This window comes from Catharus ustulatus, chromosome 21 (assembly GCF_009819885.2).
Source record: "Catharus ustulatus isolate bCatUst1 chromosome 21, bCatUst1.pri.v2, whole genome shotgun sequence".
In the NCBI taxonomy this organism is placed as follows: domain Eukaryota; kingdom Metazoa; phylum Chordata; class Aves; order Passeriformes; family Turdidae; genus Catharus; species Catharus ustulatus.
Window position 1 is genome coordinate 2,306,987 of NC_046241.1, and position 25,622 is coordinate 2,332,608.

Consider the following 25,622-nt stretch of genomic DNA (forward strand, 5'->3'; position numbering starts at 1 on the left):
TCTCTCTTTATCTTTCCTGTCAGCCCCTTCAGGTCCTGGAAGACCACGTTTAGGTCACCCAAAGTTCCCCTTCTCCAGACTGAACAATTCCAATTCTCGTTCAAATCGTATTTCAAATTATTCAAGCACACAATTCAGGAAAATCCACCAAGGTATTAGTTTGAGAGATGAATGTTATTTTAAAGGTTATTGCAAAGTTGAGATTCAGACAGGTGTAAAGCCTGGAGCAGGGCAGGAGGGATTGTCCTGGAATGGGACAGGAGGAATTGTCCTGGAATGGGGCAGGAGGGATTGTCCTGGAATGGAACAAAGAGGAAATGTCCTGGAATGGAACAAAGAGGAATTGTCCTGGAATGGAACAAAGAGGAATTGTCCTGGAGCAGGGCAGGAGGAATTGTCCTGGAATGGGACAAAGAGGAATTGTCCTGGAATGGGACAGGTGGGATTGTCCTGGAATGGGACAAAGAGGAATTGTCCTGGAATGGGGCAGGAGGGATTATCCTGGAGCAGGATGCACAAAAGGAAGGGCGGTGGTGCTGGGAAGAGCAGGATTCTCTGGCTAACCTGTGACCAGAGAACTGCAAACCTGTGTCACTTTTGCAGCTGATCTGCACCCATGGGTGATTCCTGCTGGGTTCACACTCAGAGCTCTGCCAGCTCTGGCATTCCCAGGATAGCAGCAGGTGCAATGGCCTGTGAGATAAAACTCCTGCCAGTGCTTGTGGATCTGGCACTGTCCCCACCCGTGCTGTGATTCCTGTCAGAGCCTTTCAAAGGCTGCAGCTTTACAGCTCCTTTTCTCCCTGATGGGCTGTGGTGACATGGGATGGGTGTCACGGTGCCCTCCTGTGACATTAAGTGACAGAAATAATCCCAGAGTGAAGATTATTCTATATCTGTGAGATTTTATTTTAGCTGCTTCCTGTGGTCACCTAGTTTAGCTCAGAGAGTCTGGAAGTGCTTTTGAAATACGAGTTTTGGGGGTTTAAATTGCTCTGATGAATAAGAAACGGTGTCTCCCTGAGGTCACAGAATTGCTTGGTTTTTAAAAAAATGTGGAAGGTGAAGGATGGAGCTTTTTTTTGTTTATTTTAATGAAGTTTGGAGGCTGGGACACCTAGAGCTAGAAATTCCTGATGCTGACAGTACAAATTTTTCCTTCTGAAAGGATGGGATGAGGTTTGTTCCTAAAGACAAAGCCATTCCTGTGGCCATTTCTGACCCTGTAAAATGACCAGGAACAGATCTGTTGTTCAGCACTTGACCAGATGAAAATTTAAGTCAAACTTCTGAAAAAAAGCAAACAAAAGGCTGGGCGAAAACTTCAAATATTTCCAACAGTCTAACAATGTTGGCTTAGATCTTTAAAGATCCTTGTCTACCTAATTTGCCTTGATTTCTCTATAAATTAGATACTTAAATATTTCTTGCCTCAGATCCTCAGGTCTTACCTTATTACAAGGAAGGCAAACTTTTGAAGTTTTTTTTTATTAGACCTAAGAGGTCAGGAATACTGACTGCTCTGACATCAAAAGCTCCTTATTAATATTTGTTGAAATATTTAATGCCACCAGGTAATGGAGCTCTAATGAGAGATGTATAATAAGGACAGAAATTTCTTTCAAGTTTTTTTTTTTTTTGGCAAGATTTCAACTGAAAAGAGAGACAGACCATACAGAGAAGTCACTCTTGCTTATTCAGTACCTCAATTTACCAGAGGAAATAATAAGCTAGATTGGCAAGGTAATTAAATTGTGAGGATTAGGATTTCCTCTGGAATTAGGACTAAATGTTTAGGAAACAAACCCCACACCTGAAGTCTTTCAACTCAAAAAAAGGTTGCAGATTTACAAAACTCAGTTTTGGGAGCACCTTATGCCGTGATTTTCCAAAGGAAGAAATCCATGAGTCAGAAACTCCTTCATGTTCCAGTGAGGGCTGGAAGGGCTGGTTCTGTCTCTTGGAATTAAAGATTCGCCTCCAGCTGGGAAACTTAGCTGAGACAGAGGCCACAAATGAGGTTTACAATCTATCCCAAGTGAAAAAAACACCAGGGAATAGGTTGGAATTAGGGATGGATCCATTTTCAGGAGCTCTGCATTTGTCCATAATGTCAGTTAGTGTCAGAAGGCCTTGGGCAGAAAGATTAAATTTCTTGGTAGAAAGAAATCCAACTCCCCACTGAGCTGGGAGTGGGGGATCCCACATTTAATGGAACAGGCAGGAAAGCACCAAACACTGGGATTTCTTAGGGATAAAATTGTCAGTATCCTCCCAGCCTGTGCAGCATCACTGCCCTTTGGCTCCACAACCATCCCCTGGGAGAAACCCCAGATGGGGCAGGGAAGGGACCTGAGAGGGTCCCTGGTGCCACCCCCTGCTCCAGCAGGACCATCCCAGAGCACAGGACATAGGATTGTATCCACATGGCTCTGGAATATCCCCAGGGAGGAGACTTCACACTCTTCTGAGCTACTTGTTCACCTCACAGGGTAGAAATTCTTCCTCACATTCAGGTGGAACTTCTGGAATCAGCTTCTGCCTGTTCTGCTTGTCCCATTGCTGGGCCCCTGGAGCAGAGCCTGGGCCCTGCTCTGAGCTCTCCCTGCAGATATTTTCAGAAGATTCCTCACAATCAGCTCTTTTGGAGGCTGAATAGCCCCAGCTCTCTCAGCCTTGTCCTCATCAGAGATGCTCCAGCCCCCTCAGCATCTCTGTCACCCTCCATCCAGGAGCTCTGCATTTCTGGGATCATAAACCCTGCTGGAAACAGCACTGGCACTGGGGAGGGGCAGCCCAGCGTGGGTCACAGGGAAAAACAGATTATCCAGAAATAGGGAAAGGTTTTGTGAATGCTCATGTTGGGTTTTTAGACAGGGTGGTACAGGATTGGTCACTGTGACAAAGAGAATAAAAACCAGAGATCCCTGCCTGGTTTGGGTTGGAAGAGATTTTAAATCCCATCCCATCCCACCCCTGCCATGGCAGGGACCCCTCCCACTGTCCCAGGCTGCTCCAGCCCCAATGTCCAGCTTGGCCTTGGGCACTGCCAGGGATCCAGGGGCAGCCACAGCTGCTCTGGGCACCCTGTGCCAGCCCTGCCCACCCTGCCAGGGAGCAATTCCTGCCCAATATCCCACCTAAATCTCTCCATGAATGGTCATCATTGGACTAAATTCCAATGTACACCAGACAGTGTTTTTTGTGGGGTTGGGGTGGTTTTTCTTTGTTTAAGGGTTTGTTTTATTTTTTAAGATGGCTTTCTCCAAGAGAAGCAGTACAGGCTCTGTGGGCTCATTTTGGGCAGAAATCTATTTTACTGTGATTTTTGAACAAAAAAGCTTTGGAGAATTGTCCTGAAAAGCCCTACAAGTTCAACCTCTTAAATTCCAAGTGTCCAATACCTCCAAACCCTGCTGAACTGCAGGATGAGGAGCTGTGGGACTGCACTCACACCTGGCTGTGCATTGGGATGACCTGAACCTTTCTGCCCCGTTCCTGGGGGATGGCAGAGCTCCCATAGCTCACATTCCTACAAATCCCTGAAGTGATACCGAGTGCAGGGAGTGCTCAGTGCCCTGAGGCTTTGCTGCTTGTTTTGGTGTTGCAGGGATGGCCAGACTGGATGTGTCCCCTCACTCCTGCCTGGAGAACTCTGCAGCACAAACATGTGGGAAGGAGCCCAGCTGGGGCTGAGCCCTCCAGGAATTCTCCAGGAAAGCCCCATTCTGCCCAAGATTTGTGCACAAATCCATCAGATAGAGGCAGAATGAGATAGCACAAAACCAAGGGATTTGAAAGAACTCCTGGAAATTCTTGGCAAAATCCTTTAACTGGGAGAGTGACAGAGTTGAAAAATGGGTTAGGAGTTAATCCATGATGAGGGAACATCACTGCAGAGGAGCAGGACCTGGCTGGTGTGATGCAGAGCAAGAGAGAAATGAAAAATTCTGATGATGTTGTTTCAGGGAACGTGCTTAGGAATGAACTGAGGAGGCTTTTTGTGAACTGTAGCAGCAGGAGAGGAGCACAGATCCTGTGAGGATCTGCTAAACCCTGCAACTCTACCCAGGCACCTCTAATTCAATTATACCTGTCCCTCTGGGGAGAAATTTAATTACATTACAAATTAATTTTACTTAAAGAACAGTTGGTAAAAGCCTACGGGTCTGCATTGATTTATTTTTCCCTTGGTCTTTTCTTTTAACTTTTCTGTTTTGAATTGTTCTGAGAAGCTTTCTCTGCTTGATGCTCCATATCTCTACAACTGCTTTGGAAAAAGGACTGCAGGAGCTTTGGAGAGAGGCTTGGGATTTCTTTAGCTTTATTGAAAGAGCTGATGAGGAATTCTTTGAGTTCTTGTGGTATGATTAATAACAAGCCCTACTTCATGCCCCTGTAATTATCCTCAAATTCAATCAGAGATTCTCCTTCTCTGTTTGGAAAGGACTCCAGGGCCAAAGAGGATTTCTGTCACATTGCAGATGGACACTGCTCACTGAAGCACAGACTTTGGTTAAATAAGCTGCAGTTGCCTATAAAAGAATATACTTCATGCATGTATTTCATGATTTCATGATCATCTCTTCATGGTTATTTCCACCACTGCCAATATTCTGAGAAAGAAGAGATTTCTGTCAGAAACCAACTCTGGAATTACTCTGGGATCACTGAGGTCTGGAAGCAGCAAAGATGAATTTTCAGTGGAGGGTCCCTCAAAAGGAGCAGACATGGGGGCTGGGCTCCTCTTCCTCTGCCTAAATCTGTGGGGTGGGCTTGGGGCAGAGCTCTCTGGAGCTCTGGGATGGGGTTTAGGGACTCTGGGGTGAGGTTTCAGCACTGGATCACTCAGGTTTCACTTGGGCTCTGCCCTTCCCAAAGCTCTCTTCTTTTTTCCAGCAAATCCTGCAGGGATCCTTCCTGGCTCCTTAACCTGTGTAGGTCTAAACCCCAAATGCACAATGTGTCCTTCCTGATAAATCCAGTATTTGAACACAGCATTTGAGCCATTATGGCCTGAGGGCCTCTTCCCTGCCCAGTGCTGAACCTCATCTTTGGGACAATTTTGCCTTTTTTTGGTGCTTTTGTTGCCTTAGAAGTCGACCCAGCTCCCTCTGGATATCAACATGCAGCATTTGCAAGGAGAAGGCTTTCTGGGGCAATTTATTTCTGTCTGCTGAGCATTTCACACCTGCCTGGGCAAAAAGGGGCAAGTTTTGCCCTGCTGAGGTTCTGTTTAATGTGAGAGTGAGGAGAGGGAAGTGTCAGGCACCTGCTTCTGATGCCATTGGACTTGGAGATGGGGCAGAAATGGAATTAATCCATGGTGATTGACAACAAGGAGCTGGTAACTCTAATCAGGAACCTAATTCAAAGGTGTGGGGTGAAGGGATGCTTGCATGGCCTTTGCCAAGAGCACAGCTTGGAAATGAAATAAGAGTGTTTGTATCAAACTTTTCCTCTTAAATCACATCACAAAATGCTTCTGAGTAAGGCAAATGAAATTAGGTGAGGTTTGAATACCGGGAGGCCCAAACAACAAAATTGCATTTTCAATTATTGAGGCAGGGCCTTCTCAGAAGAAATCGTGTGTTGGATGCAGCAGCCTCTCCATAGAGCCAATTCCTTCTGCCCAAGGAGTTCAGGGTCTGAATTTCACTTCCCTCCCTCCCAGCCTGACTGGGCTGTGATTTGTAGCATCTGGTACCTGCTGAGACACAGCTCTTGCTGCCAGTTCTGGGCTCTGCTCTGGAATTCATCAGCTGGGAAAGGCCAAGGGTGGCTCTTGCAAGAGCAGCAGAAGGAAGTTGGTTTTTAGATGCTCTGAGTTTCAAACATTGCTTTGCTTTACATTTTTTTAACATAATCAAGTATTTCTTGATTTTCTTTTGCCACTTTCTGTCTTTTTCCTGGTGTGATATTCTGGATTTGCAGGTGTGTTTGCAGGATGTGTCAGTCTGATGGTGACACCTTGGCACTCGTGATACCTGGGGTGTGTTCACTGCTGGAGCAGTGACTGAACATTAATCCTGGGTTCCTTCCTCCTTTTTTTTGCTCCTTTGGGATGATGACAATTGTCTTGGAAAAGTGTCCTGAGATCTGTTGGTGCAAATTTGCAGTTATAAACACTACTGAGGATTTTTGTTGTGTGGAAGAATCTGGGGGTACCTGAGGTGTGACTCAGGTGAGGCTGGGGCAGAGATCAGGAGATATGACAGTGTGGGGGCTGTGCACTGATTCCTGAAGGATCCAAAACCTCTCCCTGGGATTTTATCAACTGATTTAACAAGGTTTCACAGCACTGGCTGGGTGTCAAACATTGTGGGAGGGAGAACACCTGGAAGTGATTCCAGTGAGCACCACTTGCTCACTAGGGAAATTAAAAGCCGAACCCAAAGTGCAGCTTGTAACCAGGTGTGGCTTATATATGGACAAAGAACGAAAAGTTGCTGTTTTAGTTTGGAGGACAGGTGTCTGCTGAGAAAGCCAGGAGCTTCTCTTTGAAATGGAGAATGTAAACCCCCTCCCTCCAAATTATTATAATTTTGAAATCAAATGGCTCTCAGGCAAAGATATGGGAATAGGAATAACAATTCTTTACTAGGGAAATTAAAATAGAAATACAGCACTACAAAGAACAAACCCCAAACCCTGACACAGTCAGAGTACAACCTGACACCCGTCAGGCAGGGTGCTGGCAGCAGTCCCATTCCATGGTGGCTGCATCCTCCTGCAGTGACAGATGTGGCTCAGTTGGAGCAGTGCTCCTGTACAAGGTGCAGTTTCCCTCCAGAGCTCCAGTGGGGATGTGGAGAAATCCGGTTTTCCTCTGGAGCCCAGTGGAGAAAGGGGCTCCCTTAGTGTCCCAAAACCTCTGTTTTTATCTTGGTAAGAAATGTTGGGCTCTTCCCCCTGGCTGGAGCAACTCCCAATGGGATGCAGTAATTTTATCAGTGCCACAGTGGGACTCAATGACCATTAGCAGAAAATGACTGGCTGGAGGAAGGATGGGTTGCGAAAAGATAAAGAACAATGCCCTGCCTGGTTTCAATGGATGGGCCATTAGCAGAATATCTCCCATTGAGATAAGGATCACTGCCCCCACCCTCAACAGATGGTGATAGAATAGATACCTTTTATCACACTCTGTATTGTAACCCAAGACAAGCAGCTGGAAGGGCAGATGGATTCCCAGCACAATGATGGGTATCTCCTTGCTCTGGGGTCCTTGCTGCTGGAGACAGCAGTTTCCTCACTGAGTGCTTGCACCTCCTGTCAGGAAGGAGAAAGGCTGCAGCTGGGTCAGGTGTGAAAAGGCTGCTTCTCAAAAGCTCTGAGCTCAAGGTGAGGGGGAATTGTGCTGCTGTCCCCATGCTCTTCCCTGAGCACTGAGATCCAGAGGCTGGAGCCTGCCTCTTCCTGGGGAAAAGGCTGTGGATCTCAGGTTTTGTCATCTTATTCCTCAGCTGGGAACATGTTGCCCTTGAGAGTCTCCTTTAATGATCTTGTTCCTGGTTTCAAGGAGAGCAGGTCACGTGGGATAATTAATACTTGCCTGAAATTTCCTCCCCTTTTGCAAATGTTGGCACAGGTGTCCTTGCAGGCTCCTCACTAAGGTGTTAATAAAGCCTCTCTCATCTCATTATTGCTTCCTGGATTTCAGGGAACTTTATGCCCATGGTGTTCCATGGCTGGCTTTCATTGAAAATTTAAAATTTAAATCCCTTTTTTATTTTTGGGTAATTGAAGCTGCATTTTTCAAGGCATTTCCAAAGACACCCAGAGTGGAGCTGGGCCAGCTCTGCTCACTCCCCATGGGTGTGCAAGTCTGGGAATGGAAATCCAGGCAGATGGGAAGGACCCTGATTCCCTGCTCTGTCTCTCCCCCCACTCAGCTGAAGCTGCAGGTTGCAGGAGGTCAGAGAATGGTGGAATCACAGAATATCCTGAGCTGGAGGAACCCACCAGGATCACCCAGCCCAGCCCCTGTCCCTGCCCAGCCCCCCCAACAATCCCAGCCTGTCCATCCCTGGCAGCGCTGCCCAAACGCTCCTGGAGCTCTGGCAGCCTCGGGGCCGTGCCCATTCCCTGGGGAGCCTGGGCAGTGCCAGCACCCTCTGGGGGAAGAACCTTTCTCTGATCTCCACCTGAGCCTGCCCTGGCCCAGCTCCAGCCGTTCCCTGGGCTCTATCCCTGTCACAGAGCAGAGCCCAGAGCTGCCCTCAGTGTACAAAGCACCTGGAATCCAGGTTTATCCAGCTGAAATTTTCCTTGTATCTGTTGCCCCTTGTCTGTCTCTCTGCACCTCTGAGTAAAGTTTGGCACTATCTCCTCTTTATCGTTCCTGGAATCATAAAACTGTAATTACAGGAGAGTTTCTTGTAGCATCTGTGCTGCTGCAGCCTCTGAGAACCTCCTGTGCTGTACAAAACAAGGTGATTAATCCCCACCTTTTGAGGTTTGATTCTCTTCCTCCTCTTTTCTCCAGAGAGGTTTGCCTTCTGCTGTTTGGTTTTTCTTGGTAGTGTAGGTGGTTTTTCACTCTTTCTGTTGCTTATTGGCCTCCAGATCCAAACTTAAAATGCCAAAAGCAGTGTTTGCTGTAGCTTCAAGTCTTCAAAACTTGATGTGGAAATTGAAGCCTCCAGCTCTGTTCCTTCTGCCCTTTGTTTCATCATAGGTGATAAATTTTCCCATCAAAAGCTTCCCAGCCTGTGATATGTGAAGGGAAAGGAAACAGAAGGGGCTCTTCCATAATTACAGGGCTATAAAGGCATAATAAAAATAAATGTGGTAACAGGAGACACAACACCTCTGAATACGAGCTCTCAGAGTCAGCACTTCTGTTGGGTAGAAGGGTATTTTTATCATCGGAGGATGGTACAGAAACTTACACCCCACACCCAAAAGTTTCCATCTCTTGCAAGTACGGAAGTCCCAAAACATCTTTGCAATTAAATTTGACCTTTAAAATATTAGATCCAGGGCTTTCCTTTGAAATCCTTGATAGAGACAACGAGGATGTTATTTAATGCTCCTGCCCCCACCCTGCCCACAGGTGAATGTTGCCTTCAGAGCTCATGGGCACACAGGAGGAATTGTGACAAACAGTGCCTGGCTCCTGTTTGCCATTGCACAGGGATCTTCTGCCAGCAGGCCCTTGGTGCTGTGGGAAAAGGAACAAAAATCCCCCACATGAAGGGGCTCTGCCCACCAAGGGCTCATGGAATGATTTAGTCTCTTCTCCCGTTTCCAGATTTCGCAGAGTTTGTTTTCCTGGGGCTGTTCCTCACTGAGATGTCTTTGAAGATGTATGGGCTGGGGCCAAGGAATTACTTCCACTCTTCCTTCAACTGCTTTGACTTTGGGGTGAGTAATGTCCAGCAGGGTGGAAAAGTCATGGAATGGTTTGGGGTGGAAGGGACCTTAAAATCATCTAATTCCAACCCTCTGCCAAGGCAGGGACCCCTCCCACTGTCCCAGGCTGCTCCAGCCCCAATGTCCAGCCTGGCCTTGGGCACTGCCAGGGATCCAGGGGCAGCCACAGCTGCTCTGGGAATTCCATTCCAACCCCTCCCCACCTCCCAGGGAAGAATTCCTTCTGGATGTCCCATCCAGCCCTGCCCTCTGGCAGAGGGAAACCTCTCTGCTGTCACTCCCTGTGCCAGGCAGGGGTCTCTGCTGTCATGCAGGGGGAGTGGAAACCCATGGAAGTGGCTCCTGTGGGAGCTGTCCCGCTATAAATTAGCAGTGACATGCATTAATCTGCCCTGGTTATCCCTTCAGGAAGGGATGGGACAGCTGGGGGATTTCATTTCCTGCAGTATCAGCGCCCCTGAGTGCTCCCATTGCTATCCCTCCTGTTGCAATGAGGTGATGGAAAGACAAAAAAAACCCCAAAAAAACTCCACAAAAACCCCACACTTCTTCCTGCTCACATCACCCACTGAGCAGCCTTCACCTCGAGTCACACAGGCAGAGTGTGAAAAATGAGCTCGATTTTTTGGGGAGATTTTAAAAACTTTAATAAAAGATAATCAGAGATAAACAATGAAGTAAAAGGCTATAATGGCTGAGTGTTTAGTATTTAGTTAAGAGTATACTTGTTTTGGAAATATTTTCAAAATTTATTAGTTTGTTGTATATTTATAGACTTATTATATAAATATTCTTTTATAAATTATTTTTTATATTTTAGGAATTGTTTTACATAGGTATTTTTTGAGGTTTTTTTAAGAGTATGTGTGTTTTTTAGCTGTGCTTTTAATTTCTTTTTATTAGTTTTAATTTGGGTTGTGGTTTTTAATTTTTATAAATGGTTGGTGTTGGTAGTTGATATATTAGTAGTAGGTATTTTTATTGGGTGTTATTTAATTAAGTAGTTTATTTACTATAAAGATATTTTATTGGTTTGTTATTTTTAAAGAAAACTGTATTTAAAATCTATTTTAATAGTACACCCATAGTATTTACCATAATATTTGCAAAAAGCCAATACTATAAAATGTAATATAATATATATATATGTAATATAATATTTATAACAAGAGCTTTTCAGGAGCAGAAGAGTAAACAACCGATGAGGTGACAGCAGGGCAATAATTCAAATTCTTTCAGTGCAGAGTCCAGGCTCAGACTGCAGCTCTGTGTGAATGTGGGGCTGGGTTTGGCTGCGCTCACAAAGAGCCTGGGTGTGCATGGTAATTTATTCATTAGGAGCAATTAGCTGTAATCTGTGCTCACACAGAACTCGGCCTCTCTTATCTGCAGCGTGGGCTGAGCAGGACCCAGTCACAGAATAATTCCCAGAATGACTCCCAGAATAACTCCAGAATACAGTAATTTCATGATTATAAGCTGCACCATTTTGACTAAAATTTTGGTCCGAACCCAAAGTGCAGCTTATAATCAGGTGCGGCTTATATATGGAGGACAGGTGTCTGCTGAGAAAGGCAGGAACTTCTCTTTGAAATGGAGAATGTAAACCCCCTCCCTCCAAATTATTATAATTTTGAAATCAAGGGGCTTTCAGGCAAAGATATGGGAATTAGGAATAACAGTTCTTTACTAGGGAAATTAAAACAGAAATACAGCACTACAAAGAACAAACCCCAAACCCTGACACAGTCAGAGTACAACCTGACACCCGTCAGTTAGGGTGTTGGCAGCAGTCCCATCCCATGGTGGCTGCATCCTCCTGCAGTGACAGATGTGGCTCAGCTGGAGCAGTGCTCCTGTACAAGGTGCAGTTTCCCTCCGGAGCTCCAGTGGGGATGTGGAGAAATCCGGTTTTCCTCTGGAGTCCAGTGGAGAAAGGGGCTCCCTTAGTGTCCCAAAACCTCTGTTTTTATCTTGGTAAGAAATGTTGGGCTCTTCCCCCTGGCTGGAGCAACTCCCAATGGGATGCAGTAATTTTATCAGTCCCACAGTGGGACTCAATGGCCATGAGCAGAAAATGACTGGCTGGAGGAAGGATGGGTTGTGAAAAGATAAAGAACAATGCCCTGCCTGGTTTCAATGGATGCCCATTAGCAGAATATCTCCCATGGAGATAAGGATCACTGCCCCCACCCTCAGCAGATGGTGATAGAACAGATACCTTTTATCACACTCTGTATTGTAATGTGCGGTTTATAATCAGGTGTGGTTTATAATAGTGAAATTACTGTAATTCCCGGTGTGCTGTAACAATCCAGCCTGTGAGCTCTGGATGCAGCCGGGCAGAGGGAGCTGGCTCAGGTCTCTGCACTCATGGCCCAGCCCTGCTCTGACAGGCTGCTGGTTTGAGATTTTATCTGCCAAAACGCTGGGAGTGACTCTTCCTCCATGCCCCAAATTCCTCTGCTCCCACAAGGGAGGAGGAGCTGTTGTCACCTTTGGTGAGTGACCCCCCTAAATCCAAGGCTGTGAGTACAGCCAATTTATTCTCTTTTTGGCCATGGCAGCAGCAAAGCTCAGGGTAAATAAAATTTGGGATTAAATCACCCCCCCGAGGTGTTGCACGAGGCTGTCCCAAACGTGGGGCTCTGGTTTTGGGGTGTCCTGGCAGCTGTGCTGGCTCAGAGGGGTGGGATGGGTTGTCCCCACAGCCCAAGGGACAGTCCCAGAGCAGGCTGCCCATAAATTGTCCATGAATGAGGGGTGTCACTGCCCTGTGAGTCCATGTCCTGCACTGGGTGGGCTCTGAGCTGCCCTTTCCTTGGATCCCCAGATCCAGGCTGCTCCTTCCACAGCCAGAGCTTGTTGGGCACAGGTGCTTTAGGAGCTTGCACCAAGCCAAAGCTGAACTGAGGAGTCTGAGCTTTGGGGGGTGTGCAGCCCTGGCAGGGAGCTCTGCTGAGCTTTCCCAGGGGAAAAGCTGTTGATCTGCTGCTAATTCAGAGAATCCATAGGGATCCTCCTCCTGTTTGTGTTCCTTCCTCCCTCAGCCACCTTCCAACCCCCAGAATGAATTCAGCCCTGGAACATCAGAGCTCTGTACCCAGTTTTGTCTGACAAACCGTTCAACACAAAGGGTGCAACCACAGAGCTGAGCAACACCCTGGTGCCTGTGGAACAGCTCCCAGGGGGGCTCTGAGCAAAATTAATTACCAGTGCCACGTGGAGGGATGGGGAAAGGTTTCTGCTGATTCTTGAGGGATTCCCAGTGGTGGTGTCAGGAAAATGAATCCACAAACACCAGAGGTTTATGTCCAGAAAGGAGACAGAGGAGTCCTTTTTGCTTTATTTGAATGAAGGGAGAGGCCGTGGGGCATTCCTCTGGGATCTCTCAGATTTTTGGAGGGCACAGCCTCCTTTTTATTCCAATTTCCCAGCTGCATTTCCCTCTCTCTTTCCCCATTGCTGAGGTACTTGAGAGGCACAGACTTCCCAAACACCTGATACCTGAGATTCCCCTCTAACGTACAACCCTCCCTTTTAATTTTTAATTCTTATAGAATTCATGGTTTTCCCCCATTGCTTCTTTCATCTTCCAATACCCAGTTTCATTTCTCAGCAAGCCTACAGTTTGTTTGTAAAGGTAAATATCTTTTTTTCCATTCATCAATCGGTGGAAGAGGAATCCATCCCATTGTTTCTTTTATCTCTCAGTGCTGGTTCTATCCACCAGCAGACCCAGAGCTTGTTTGTAAAGACAAATCCAGCATTCATCTCGGTGGGAGAGAAGTTTTAGATCCTTCTTCAGATGGGAGACAGTGGGATTATTGACTGTTGTGGACCTCCTTTTCCCTCTGTATTTTCTGGAAGCTCAGGGCACAGCTCATGTTGCAGGACACTCAAGCAGTGCTGGAATTTTCAGACATCCACGTTTTTGTCCATGGAAGGAGTTCCCAGTGCTGCTGTCCCCATGAATCCTCCCTCCCACAGCACAGAGCAGCTGGGCTCTGCTGTAACCAGCTCTGAACTGGTGTTTGGGGTGGGCTCAGAACTGTTGGTTAATGTGAATTATGGTCCAGGGAAGTGCCTGTGTGATCCTGGTAACTCTGCAGAAACCTGTGTGGGTTTGATTGTCCTTCCCAGCTGTGATGAACCCATCACTGTTTGTCCTTTTCCTAATGAAGGATTTTTTTTCTTTTCTTGAGGTGAATTTTCTGCCATCCTTAAACCAACCAGGCAAAACAACACTTGAAGAACCCACCTTGATTTTGGGCAGTTTTTCAGTCCCCCAAGGCTCCCAAGGCTGAGGGCCAGGCAGATGATGGGATGTGTGTGCCAGAGGCTTTGCAGGATCTCATAATAATTATTGCTTTAATTGCTCTCCTAAAGACTCTCAGCTGCCAGAAGTTTCTGGTAGATCTCACCCAGAGCTGCTGTTCTGCTGCAGATGAGGAGTTTTAGTCTTGCTGGTAAGGGGAAGATGGGGCAGTGCCCCTCTGCAATAAAAAAATCAGATTAAAAAATTTCAGCATCCTTCAAAAAATGATATTTTAAGGTAGTTTGACTGCTAGAGAAGAAAGCAATGAGCTCCTGTCTGTGTATGGACCCCAGGGTGTTCTCTGGCTGTGGAGGAAGCTGGGATGAGGTTTTCCAGGATTCTCCTGAACTTTTTGTAACAAACAGCCCAAACTCTGATTCCTGAGGCTCTCTGGGAGCTCAGCAGGAGCTGTGCCCTCTCTGAAGTGCTCTGTCCCTGCAGGTCATCGTGGGCAGCATTTTTGAGGTGATTTGGGCTGCAGTGAAGCCGGGAACCTCCTTTGGCATCAGCGTGCTGCGAGCCCTGCGCCTGCTCAGGATCTTCAAGGTGACAAAGTAAGTGCAGCTCCCCTGGCACCCCCAGCACACCCTGGGCACCCCAGGAAATCCCTGGCCCCAGCCCCAGGGTCAGGAGGAGTGCTTTCCACATTTAGCACCAATAAACTAATCATTACATCACTAAAAAGTTTAAAATTATATTAAAAAAACCCAAATCAGTGCCCCAACCTGCTGGGGCAGCTGGCTCAAAAGCAGAATAAAACTACAGATGCAGAATTCCCCTTTCCTTGGCTGGGCAGTTGGACATTTTGGGAATTCCTGAGCCTGTGTTTCCACCCACAAGGAATTTTAACAGCACTTTCTGTCCCCAGCCTCACGTCCAGGTTTGTCTGCCCTTGGTTCCTCAGTGGGCTGACAGCAGAGTGTCCTTTGCTTTGTCCTCAGGCTTGTTTCAAACAAAAATATTGTAATGTCACTTGTGTTTTGTGGTAAAAACCCAAATTTTATTGATTTTCTAACTCCTGTCAGCTTCCCACTGATGTGATGACAATGCCTGAAGTGGGAATGACAGTGGGCTGACAGGAGAATGTCCTTTCTTGCTTAGGTTTTAAGCTTGTTTAAAACAAAAATCTCAGGTAATCACTCATATTTTGTGGTAAAAACCCAAGTTTTATTTCTTTCTGAGTCCCATCAGCTTCCCACTGATCTGATGACAATTCCTGAAGTATTTAGGTCTGGAAAAGCAGCTTCCCTGGGGATTGTTGGGTGCTAATCCCAGGGCTGAGCTCTGTGTTGACACAAATCTGAGATGTGTTCCTGCTGCCTGGGCTGGGGATGTTGGAGTTTTTCAGTCTGGAGACTCTGAGGTGGAATTTTCACTCAGCTTTTTCTGCCCCAACTTTTGTTGTTTTCCTGCTGCTGCCTGGAGTTAATGTGTGCTGGCATTAGCAAACAGCTCCTGTGCCATCTCCAACCCATCCAGAGCCCTTGCTGCAGCATTTCTAAGGCGTGCTGTGGAACAAATGACAAATTTAGGTGCTCCTGCTGTTGTTTTCCACCTTCTTTTTTACACCCTTACCTCTTCAGCCCTCCCTTGTTTCCATCACTCCCTGAATTCTTCATAACTTGAAGTAACAGGAGGAGGAACACCCTTCCCTCCAGAACCACCTTAAATAGATAAAGGAAATTTGAACAAAACAGCCATTTGAGGTAATCAGGAATGAGTTTTGTATCTCTGTGGGGCTGATTTGCACCTGCTGATTGTTTATTGCTAATTATTATTGTTCAGATCCCAGGTTTGTGTGTGGTACTGTGGCATTTGTTGTCCTCTGGGACAAACAGGAAACTTTAATTTCTGTAAATATCCAGCAGAAAAGGTGGGTGCCTGCACCAAAAGTGTCACTGTGCTTTGGCTTTGCACTCCTGGGTTTGCAGCAAATTCACAGCAATTATCACCAATTCATTTCACCCAGAGCTGCTGAGTTTTGTTGTTGCTGATTTGTAAAAAATTTGGATGTTTTTGCAAGTTACAATTTTATTTTTGTGAGTTCTGACCACTGATTGCAGTCAGCAGGATAAAGGGATGAATTATGGAATTATTTAGGTTGGAAAAGACCTTCAAGACCATGGGGTCCAGCCAGTCTTTCCAAGGAAACCACTCAGCCCTGTCCCCAGGGACATCCCTGCAGGGATGGTGACCCCACCACTCCCTGGGCAGCCTGGCCAGGGTTTGACAACCTTTTTAATGGAGAAATTTTTCCCAATACCCAATCTAAACCTGTCTGGGACCATTTGAGGCTGTTCCCTCTTGCTGTTGCTCATTCCTTGGAAGAAGAGATTTAACTTGACAAACCAAGCTGGGGGCTCTGCCCCTTCTCAGGACAGCAAGTGACACTCTCAGGCCACTGGTGCTGAGGTTCCCCTGCCCTAATGAAGGGGGATTTTCATCTGAATGACAGAACTGAGTTCCCTGTGTGAGCAGAGCCATCCTGCAGCTCCTGGGGGATCCTGCATTGTCCTGAGTGCTCAGCTCAGTGTTTGCCTGCCTCAGGAGAGCCACCAGGGGCACAGATTGCTGCCCACCCCCCCTCAGTGCAGTTTGCTGGAAAAACACCCTGACCCTCAGCAGTTTTCTTCTCTTTCCATCTCTTTCATAGCAATTCTTGTCTGAAACTCCCTGCCCTGGTTTGGTTTTCCCTTGTGTTTGGCAGGAGAGGCTGCAGTGTTCCTGCTTTGAATAATCAATGGGATTATTAATGATGATTTGAATTGATTGGATTGTGACAGGGATTGGGATTTTGGTTCCCATGTCCCGAATCAGGTGACAGCAGGATGAGGGGACACAGCCCCAGAGAGGCTGAAATTCATTGGGGAGGACAAGGACCAAACAGCTCCTTGTGTTGTGTTCATTGTCCTGACAGAGCTGAGCAGGGCCTGGCTGCTGCAGGAATCAGCTCCTGCTGCCTTGGGAGCATCAAATCCTTCTCCTCCTCCAAGCAGAGCAGCTCAGCCCCTTCAAACCCTGAGCAGGCTTGGTTCAACTTGGTCAAAATTGAAGATATTCTCCCAAGAGAAGAAATTTTCCCCTGAAATCTTTGTCACTGTGTTGTGGATGTAATTTTTGCTTGGAAGGGATGCAATGGGATGTGAGATCCTGCTTCTCCTGGGATGGACATCAGAGCACCCTGGGGTGGGTCAGTGCTCCCAGCTGGGCCTGGGGGAAGGAAGGAAAACAAAGGCAAAAGGAAAGGATGGTGTTTGTCCTCAACAGCTCCAAGCTCTGAGCTTCTCAGACAAATCCATAAAATGCCTTCTGCTGGATGGGAGGGGGCTCAGAGTGAGGGTCTGGCCCCAGGCTGCAGCTGGAGGATGCTCAGGGGAGAAGGACCCCTGTGCTGCTGCAGGAATTGGCTCTGGAAAGGAGAGAAGCCTCTGGAGAGAGGGCAAATCCTCCCCATGGCTCTAAATTCCTCTTTCCCTCCTGCCTGCTCCCCATTCCAGGCTCCTGTGTGTCCAGGAGCTTGTCAAAGCCTGGCCGCTCCTCCTGCATTTCCTGATCCATTGGTTCTCCTCAGACCAGCACTCCCTGCCTGTTCCCAGCAGGGTGAGACATCCAGGGAAGGGCTGTTCCCAAACTCCCTCTGGGAATGTGCCAGGAGCTGTCCCAGGGGATGGGGACACCAAACCAAACCCACTCAGCTCCTTCACACCCTTCAGGAGTGCTGGGATGGGCCATTCCCTCTTGCCAGGCTGGAATTAACATTCTGCATTTGTTTCCATACCCTGAGGCCACTGCTTGGTCCTGGATGTGAGATTCCCACAGGAATGTTTAAAATGTGGGATTTAATCCCACTTGCAGTGGATGGGTTGGAAGGACACCCTGCAAAGATGGGAATGAGGTGTTGATTCCTGATTTTATTCCTGATTTGTGTCTTGTGGAGGCTGGGGCTGGCTGTTCCCATCTCCAGTCTCACCTTCATTGATACATTCCTGTTCTGACACCCCTCCTGACTCTGTGCCAGGTGAGAAGGTGGCAAAAGGGGGTAAAATCCCAGGAAAAGGTTCCTAAGGAACTCATCCAGACGTTCAGTGACTGCTGTGTGTCACACCAAGTGACCATCTCTGCTCTCAAGATTTTGCCACTCCCTGAGCTGTGTTTTCCAACAGTAGAAGGGAGTTTTGGGATTCTGATATTCCTTGTCAGTCTTTTCCTTTTTAAAATAAGAAATAATTAAAGCACAAACTCATTGAGGCTGGAAAAGACTTCAAGATCTTCGAGTCCAACCATTCCCAGCACAGCCAAGGCCACCACTGACCGTGTCCCCAAGTGCCACATCTTTCAAATCCCTGCAGGTTTGGGCACTGCCCACTGCCCTGAGCAGCTTTTCCCAGTTCCTGACCACCCTTTCCATGAACAACACCCAACCTCAACCTCCCCTGGTGCACTTGAGGCCATTCCCCCTTGTCCCATGGGAAATAAATCCCTGTTATTCTCTCACCAAAGGCTTTTCCCCACTCATGCTGTCCCCTGGCTGCTGTGATCCTGTGCAGGTACTGGAATTCCCTGAGGAACCTGGTGGTGTCCTTGCTGAACTCCATGAAGTCCATCATCAGTTTGCTTTTCCTGCTGTTCCTGTTCATCGTGGTCTTTGCTCTGCTGGGGATGCAGCTCTTTGGAGGACAGTAAGTCTGAGCAGTCTGTTCTGCCTGCAAGGGTTCCCAGCCCTGAAATCAGGGAATTCATTCCTGTCCTGGTGTTTCCCTGGATTCTCTCCTAGGGAAGCATGTCCAGTTCAAAGCTCCTCATCATCCCACAGTGCCCAGCACACCCAGAGCTGAAACAGGACTGGGGGCAGCACTGTCTGTGCTGCTTCTTTCCCTGATAACCAGAGTGCTGTTAGATTTATCCACCTGGAATATTTTCCTGCAGGAAAACACAGTTTTGTTGGGTCTGATTATTCTCATTAGAAATGCCAGCAGTAGTGAACTTTGCAATAAGAACCATCACAGTGTTGCCATTTAAACTCCAGCCTCACTTTTGAACTGAAATAATGAAATGGTTTTGTTTTCTTTTATTTTCCCAGTCAATCCCTATTTTATCTTTCAAATTTTAAAAAGAAATAATCTACTAAGAGAGTAATTTCAGTTTGGGCTCACTTGAGGATGAAAACTTCTTGGAATGGTTCATTCTGCAAAATCATTGGAGATTTTGATTGCTCATTTTAATTGGAGATGAAAATGAATTTCAAATTTTCTCTGGGAATGAAATTGAGTTTTTGCTGATGGTTCTGTTAAGCACCTTCTGAGATGTTCCCCACTGAGCTTGCCTGGGGTGCAGCAGCCAGGTGGAACAAATGTTGCTCCCTGACTTGGTTTATGGGGTGTTAAAGGGTATTCCAAGGCTGCCTGGGGCTGCCTGTCCCTCCCCACTCTGGTTTTTATTTCTCCCTTCTCTCCAGGTTCAATTTCCAAGACGAAACTCCAACCACGAATTTCGATACCTTCCCTGCTGCCATCCTCACAGTCTTCCAGGTAAAGCATTCCTTGTGCTGGGCCAGGGATAGAACTGAAATCCCTGGGTGTTTCTTCCTGCTTAGGGAGGGCAAACAAGTCCCCAAAAACCTGTGGAATTTAGGAAAGGGGAAATCCTTCCTTCTCATGTGTTTTACTTTGCTGACCAATACATGCAGCACTAAAAATCCATGCTGTGGTAATAAGGAAAACTAGAATAAAAGATTTATTGCTGGGGGGCAGGTGATGATAAAATAGATATTTCTGAGCTGAATTGAAATCTGTGTGTGCCCTTTGTGCTCTCCAGCCCCTGCCCACAGAATTGCAGCTCTGGCAGATGCAATGCTTGGATTTAAAGCTGAATTTTGCAGCTGTTTTCTACCTGTCTTTTTGAAAAACAATAATTTAAATGGTTTAAAAGAATTAAAAATCATTTAAAATAATTAGAAAATAATGTTTTCAGGTGTTTCCCAGCTCAGGAGAGCTGGGGCTGCTCCAGGTGCAGGTGACCCTCCCAGATCCAGCATTTCCAGCCTTGTCCTGTCCCTACAGATCCAAACTTGCCCAGATCTCAGCAAGGTCTGGCTCATGTATTTGTGTCACCACCTGAAAAGGAGAAAAAAAGGAAGGGAAGGGGGTGATGACAATTTCTGGATTAAGACAGAGAAAGAATCTGAAGGGAAACATGCCCAGCTGTGAGGCAGGTTCAGTGCTCACCTCCCAGGATATTGCCCATCACTGGGATTAGGATTTGCATAAGATTTTAGTGCTCATCAAAGCAGGGCTCAGAGCCCTTCAGGTATTGCCATGGAGCTGGAACCAGGGCAGCTCTGAATGTGAGCAATGGCAATGTTGGTTTTGGTTTGCTCTGGGACTGTGGAATACTCAGCTGGAATATTTCCTGTTAGTCCTGAGATGAATGTGCTGCAGTGTGGGGTGAAGGAAAACACATGGGTTTGAGGTATTTGTGTGGAATGTCAGAGTGAGGAATTAAACCCAGCCAAAGCCATCAGCCTGGATTATCTGTGCTGTCCCAGTGGCTCTTTGATACCCTCTGCTCCCCTTCCATCCCACTCCTCCCCTGAACTTCCAACTCAGGTCAGTGTTTCTTCACTGTGGGGTTGGGATCCCTTTCCAAGCCTTTCTTCCATTCCCTCAGCCAGGCTGAGCAGAGCAGCATCAGTCAGAGACAGCATTCAGTGTGCTGAATAAATACAGTTAGATACACTGGGCTTTAGCCCATTTTCATCCCAGCAGCCCTGGCTGGGCCATGGTCCTGTCTCAGGACACCCAGGATGTGTTTTGTCCACCTGGCAGCTGGCTGAGCTTAGCCTAAATTCCTCAGAGGAGGATCACACCTTTATCTCCAGCTCCTGGTCCTAAGAAAGTCCCTGTGAGCTGAATGCCCAGCTGTGAATAATCAAAATACACTGACAAACAGCATCCATGAGCCTCTGGAAAGCAGAGTTCTGTGTTAGGTGCATGTTCTCTGCTCCCTGATTTCCTCTGGAAATGCTCCCAGGCTGAGGCAGGGCAGTGTGAGAGCTGGGAATGAGGAGTGGCAGGATGGCAGCAGAGCTCTGCCCTGCCCGTGTGTCCCTGTGGGTTGGTGTCAGAGCCTGTGGGATGTGCCATGGGGCTGGATCCAGCCTTCCCCAGGCACCTTCACTGCAGCCCCTGCCAGCAGCACAATCCCAACCCTGTTCCTGCTCCTCTCCCACCCTACCCTGCTCATTTTCCAATTAACATTCCCAGCAGCTCTTGACAGCCTCTTTATTCCATCACCTGGTGGCTCCTCAGTATTAAACAGTGAGATGCACTCCACATGTTCATTTGAGGCAGTTTGGAGCCCAGGGAATAACCAAAAGCTTCACCTTGCTCCCAAGTGCTCCTCCTCCCTCTGCAGTGTGTCCTTCCCTCTCCTCAGCAAGAATTCCTTACAGCATCCCTGAACAGACCTGAGGGAGCAGAAGGAATTTCATTAACTGCTGGAGGACAGAGCCAGCAGATCCTGGATCCTCCAGGCTGCTCCCTAATGACCTCAGTAATTCCTGCAGCTGATGGGTGATGTGGGAAGGACACCAGCTCCTCTTTCCAGGGCCTCAGGGAGCATCCTCAGCTGGCCCAGGCAGGCTGCTTAGTTTAAATTATTTATTTCTCTGCAAAAGCCCCATAAAACATACCTTGAACTTCTTGTTCCACTCTCAAATAATCCAAAAGTTGCATTTTGGACCCAGATCCTGCTGGACTTTGTCATACCTGCAAATCCTGGTCTTCTCTGGGCATGGAGAAGTTCCCAGTGGTTGCCCTTTCCATGAATGTTTGTTATCAGAAATCCCTTTGTGGCTATTCCCAGAAAGCAGGAGCAGTTGTGAATTCATGGAAATTCTGTGAATGCACGTTTGTGGACAATACTCTGCATAACTGAGTGACAGATTTGAAAACCCAAAGCCCTGTTTCATATTCCGTGATGTAAATCCAGAGCAGCTCCAGCAGTGTTGGGTCTGAATCCTGATTTTGGAATTATTTGAGGCTGAATTGTGCATTTGGGAGAAGAGTTGGTGTCTGTACTGGGTGTCCTTGTGTCTAGACTCACTCTTAGCCCAGTGCTGTCATCAGCACCATCCCTGCAGCCAGAAATTTCCTCTCTCAGCAGCTGACAGCCAGGCTGGAATTTGCTGGCTGGAATTTGCACTCGTTCCAAGCATCCTGTGTGCACATGGAGCCCCATTACAACATCAGGCTTTGGGCTTTTTATCTTTTTTTTGTTGTTATTTTGTTCTTCACATCCTGGTGTTTTAATGCTCTAAAAGTGGTCATTTTTCACTCTGCCAGGGCAGGCAGAGGATGTGCTGATGTGCCCAGAGTTGTTGCTGTGTTCCAGGTTTTGGTGAAGAAAGGAATGCCAGACAATTCAGACTGGTGCAAAATGGGCATTTGGTGTGGCAAGGCTTACTGGAGTCTTGTATTTGTTAATTAGCCCTGGGTTGATAGTCAGAGGTGCCAGTCCCTGCTCAAGGACAAGGAGGATCAGAGTCCTCCTCAAGCTGTCCCTGCTCTGTCCTTGCTCACACACTGAAGCTGTTGCTTTTGTTTAGGGATTTTTTTGGGGCTTTGTGGCCCTCTGGGTCAAACCTGGGGAAATGAAGAGGAGCCTGCAGTGGCTGTGGTGCCCAGGAGTGATGCCCAGGCACATTCCAGCTGCAGGAGGCTGTGCTAGCCCTGAGGAGCACAGGAGGGGTGGCAGGAGGGGACAGAGCTCCTGCTGTTGGGGACAGTGAGGGAGGGCTGGGGGAGCCCAGCAAACCCAACCTGCAGGAAGGGAACGAGAGGGGCTGGCACTGGCAGAGCTGTCACAGGGCACTGCTCTGGCAGCTCAGGGTTCTCCTGGGGCTGTGGGGCTGGGGAAACCTGGGAGCTCTGCATGGCTTAGGAAGGGACAGGAGAGAGATTTCGCTGGGAGTGAAGTGTCAGAACATGGATTTTGTTTCCTCCACCTGTGTGAGAGCCCCTGGTTGAGCTGGGCAGTGACCAAGGGGGACAGGGCAGGGTCACCCTGTCCAACCCCAACCCAACAATCCCAGCCTGTCCATCCCTGGCAGCGCTGTCCAAACGCTCCTGGAGCTCTGGCAGCCTCGGGGCCGTGCCCATTCCCTGGGGAGCCTGGGCAGTGCCAGCACCCTCTGGGGGAAGAACCTTTCCCTGAGCTCCACCTGAGCCTGCCCTGGCCCAGCTCCAGCCGTTCCCTGGCTCCTGTCCCTGGCCCAGAGCAGAGCCTGGAGCTGCCCCTCGGGAGGAGCTGCAGCCCCCGGGGAGCTCTGCCCTGAGTGTGCTCCAGCTGAGCCATCCCAGTGCCCTGAGTGTGCTCCAGCTGAGCCATCCCAGTGCCCCCAGTGTGCCCCAGCTGAGCCATCCCAGTGCCCTGAGTGTGCCCCAGCTGAGCCATCCCAGTGCCCCCAGTGTGCTCCAGCTGAGCCATCCCAGTGCCCCCAGTGTGCCCCAGCTGAGCCATCCCAGTGCCCCCAGTGTGCTCCAGCTGAGCCATCCCAGTGCCCTGAGTGTGCTCCAGCTGAGCCATCCCAGTGCCCCCAGTGTGCTCCAGCTGAGCCATCCCAGTGCCCCCAGTGTGCTCCAGCTGAGCCATCCCAGTGCCCTGAGTGTGCTCCAGCTGAGCCATCCCAGTGCCCTCAGCTGCTCCTCATGGGCCCCTCCAGACCCTTCCCCACCCCCCTGCCCCTCCTTTGCACACTCTCTCACACCTTTAGTTCTTTCCCTGATGTTGAGACACCCAAAACTCTCCTGCCCTGAGCAGAGCAGGTCAGTCCCTCCCTCCCTCCCTCCCTCACCTGGTGATGCTGTCCCTGGTGTCCCCCAGGTGCTTCTCATGCCCCTGGGTGGCTTTCCCTGGCTCCCCTGAGCTGCTTTCCTGTGAGTGACTCTCTGTCCATCCCTGCAGATCCTGACAGGGGAGGACTGGAATGCTGTCATGTACCACGGGATCGAGTCGCAGGGCGGTGTCCACTCGGGGATGTTCTCCTCCATCTACTTCATCGTCCTCACCCTCTTTGGTAACTGTATCCTTCCATGGATAGCCACAGCCTGCTAGAAATGCCCACTTCTCCCTAAATTCTCACAGCCTTATGGTTTAAAAGCCAAATTATTGCTGTGACTGCTCCTGACAGCACTGAAGGTGAGTTGTCCAACTTGGTGTCGCTTTCGTTATGGCAACAATAGAATTTTTAATTTGATATAAAGAAATTTCATTTTAATTGTTGTGGTTTACCTTGAAAATGTTCTATAAAGAGTTAATTTAGATTGTGGGGAAAATAATTGAGGGCAGGTCAGAGCAGGAGCTTGAATATCTTCACAAAGAGTTTGTTTTTACTCAGGGGAGGGCTGAGGTGGGCTTGGTGGAGACGAGCAGATGATGGTGGAGATGAGGCTCCATTCTCTTGTCCCTTTGTCTAGGGCACCTTAACCAGCTGTGCTGTCCCAAATGCTCCAAATTATCTCTGAATTATCTCATCCCCACATAATGCTTAAAATTAAATTTTGGATCTTGGGTTTCAGGTTCTGGGAGTGTTCAGTGCTCCAAGCCTTGGCACATGAAGTGTCTGTTTTGTTCTTCTGAGAGATGGAAATCTCTTGAGGGTAACAAGAAACTGGGAGCTTTCATCCCCCCAGTGTCCAGGGTGTGTGCTAGGGAAGGGGTGGTGGGGACAGAAGGGACAGAGTGACACTGGGATGGCATTCGGGAAGGGAGGCTGCATTTTATGTGTATTTCTGTGTATTTGTGTATTTTTCATTTGATAAACAAGCAAAACAACTCCCTGCTGGAGCAGCTGGGTGTGAAGAGGAGCAGGAGGGCAGAGGGGCTGTGGTGGCCCTGTCCCTGTCCCAGTGGTGGCCCTGTCCCTGTGCCAGTGGTGTCCCTTGCTCTGTGACAGTGCCAGCACCAACCAGCATCACTGGTGTGAGGACACAGCCCTAAGCTGCACCAGGCAAGGTTTAGGCTGGACTTTAGGGAGTTCTTCCCAGAAAGAGTGCTTGGGCATTGCAAGGGGCTGCCCAGGGAGGTTCAGAGTCCCCTGGAGGTGTTTAAGAAAAAATTGGAAGTGGCTCTGGGTCACAAGGTGATGTCAGGTCGAGGCTGGATTTGATCTCAAAGGGCTTTTCCAGCCTAGTTAATTCTGTGATTGATTGTGTGATTGATTGTGTGATTCTGTGACTGATTGTGATTCTGTGATTGATTCTGTATTTGTGTGATTGATTCTGTGGCTGCAGCCACGAGCTGTGTGGAGCCAGAGGGATCATCCCTAAAACAGGAAACCCAGGAATTGTGACAGAGCTGGGGCAGCCCTGACTGCTGTGTTTGTTTGGCAGAGTGGGATGGGGACAGCCCAGAGTGGCATGGGGACACCCCAGAGTGGCATGGGGACAGCCCAAAGTTGGATGCCCAGTGCTGCTGCTCCACCCAGGAGCTCCCATGAGAATTTCCCCACCTCCTTGCTGGTTACAGCCCCTGCATTCCTCTTTTCCTGGGAGTCTTGTTTGGGCTGGAGACAGGAGAAAGGGAGGGGTGACCTGGGGGCAATACTGGGGCTAAGCTCAGAGTTCCTGCAGAATTGGCTGCTCCAGCTGGAGTGCGGGTGACAAAAGGTGACACTGGTGCCACTGGTGCCCGTGGATAGCACAGCAGGGCTGCAGCCCTTGGGAATGCTGGAATTGTCTCCTTTGGGATGAGGAGCAGGGAAGGAGGGGCAGGGCAGGCAGTGGGAGCTGTGCCTGTCACACGAGGTCTCCACAGGATCCATCCCGTGCCCGCAGCCGTGGCAGGGATGCTCAGACATCTCCCAGCAGCCAGCACGGCCCCTTCCAGAGACACCAGGCTCTGGGAAACTGGGTCAGTGAGAGCAGGG

The 25,622-nt window shown here is 48.4% G+C and overlaps 1 protein-coding gene across 19 annotated transcripts in view; it reads left to right on the forward strand.

Moving 5' to 3' along the window:
- The window catches only part of CACNA1B (calcium voltage-gated channel subunit alpha1 B), a 292,874-nt gene that overhangs the window by 158,820 nt on the left and 108,432 nt on the right, over positions 1-25,622 (forward strand). For all 19 annotated transcript variants that reach the window (XM_033077555.2, XM_033077556.2, XM_033077560.2 and 16 more), the window contains 5 exons: positions 9,257-9,369; positions 14,138-14,250; positions 18,244-18,375; positions 19,152-19,224; positions 23,660-23,777. In XM_033077555.2, coding sequence (XP_032933446.1) covers positions 9,257-9,369; positions 14,138-14,250; positions 18,244-18,375; positions 19,152-19,224; positions 23,660-23,777 — 549 coding nt within the window. The remainder of the gene's footprint in view (positions 1-9,256; positions 9,370-14,137; positions 14,251-18,243; positions 18,376-19,151; positions 19,225-23,659; positions 23,778-25,622) is intronic.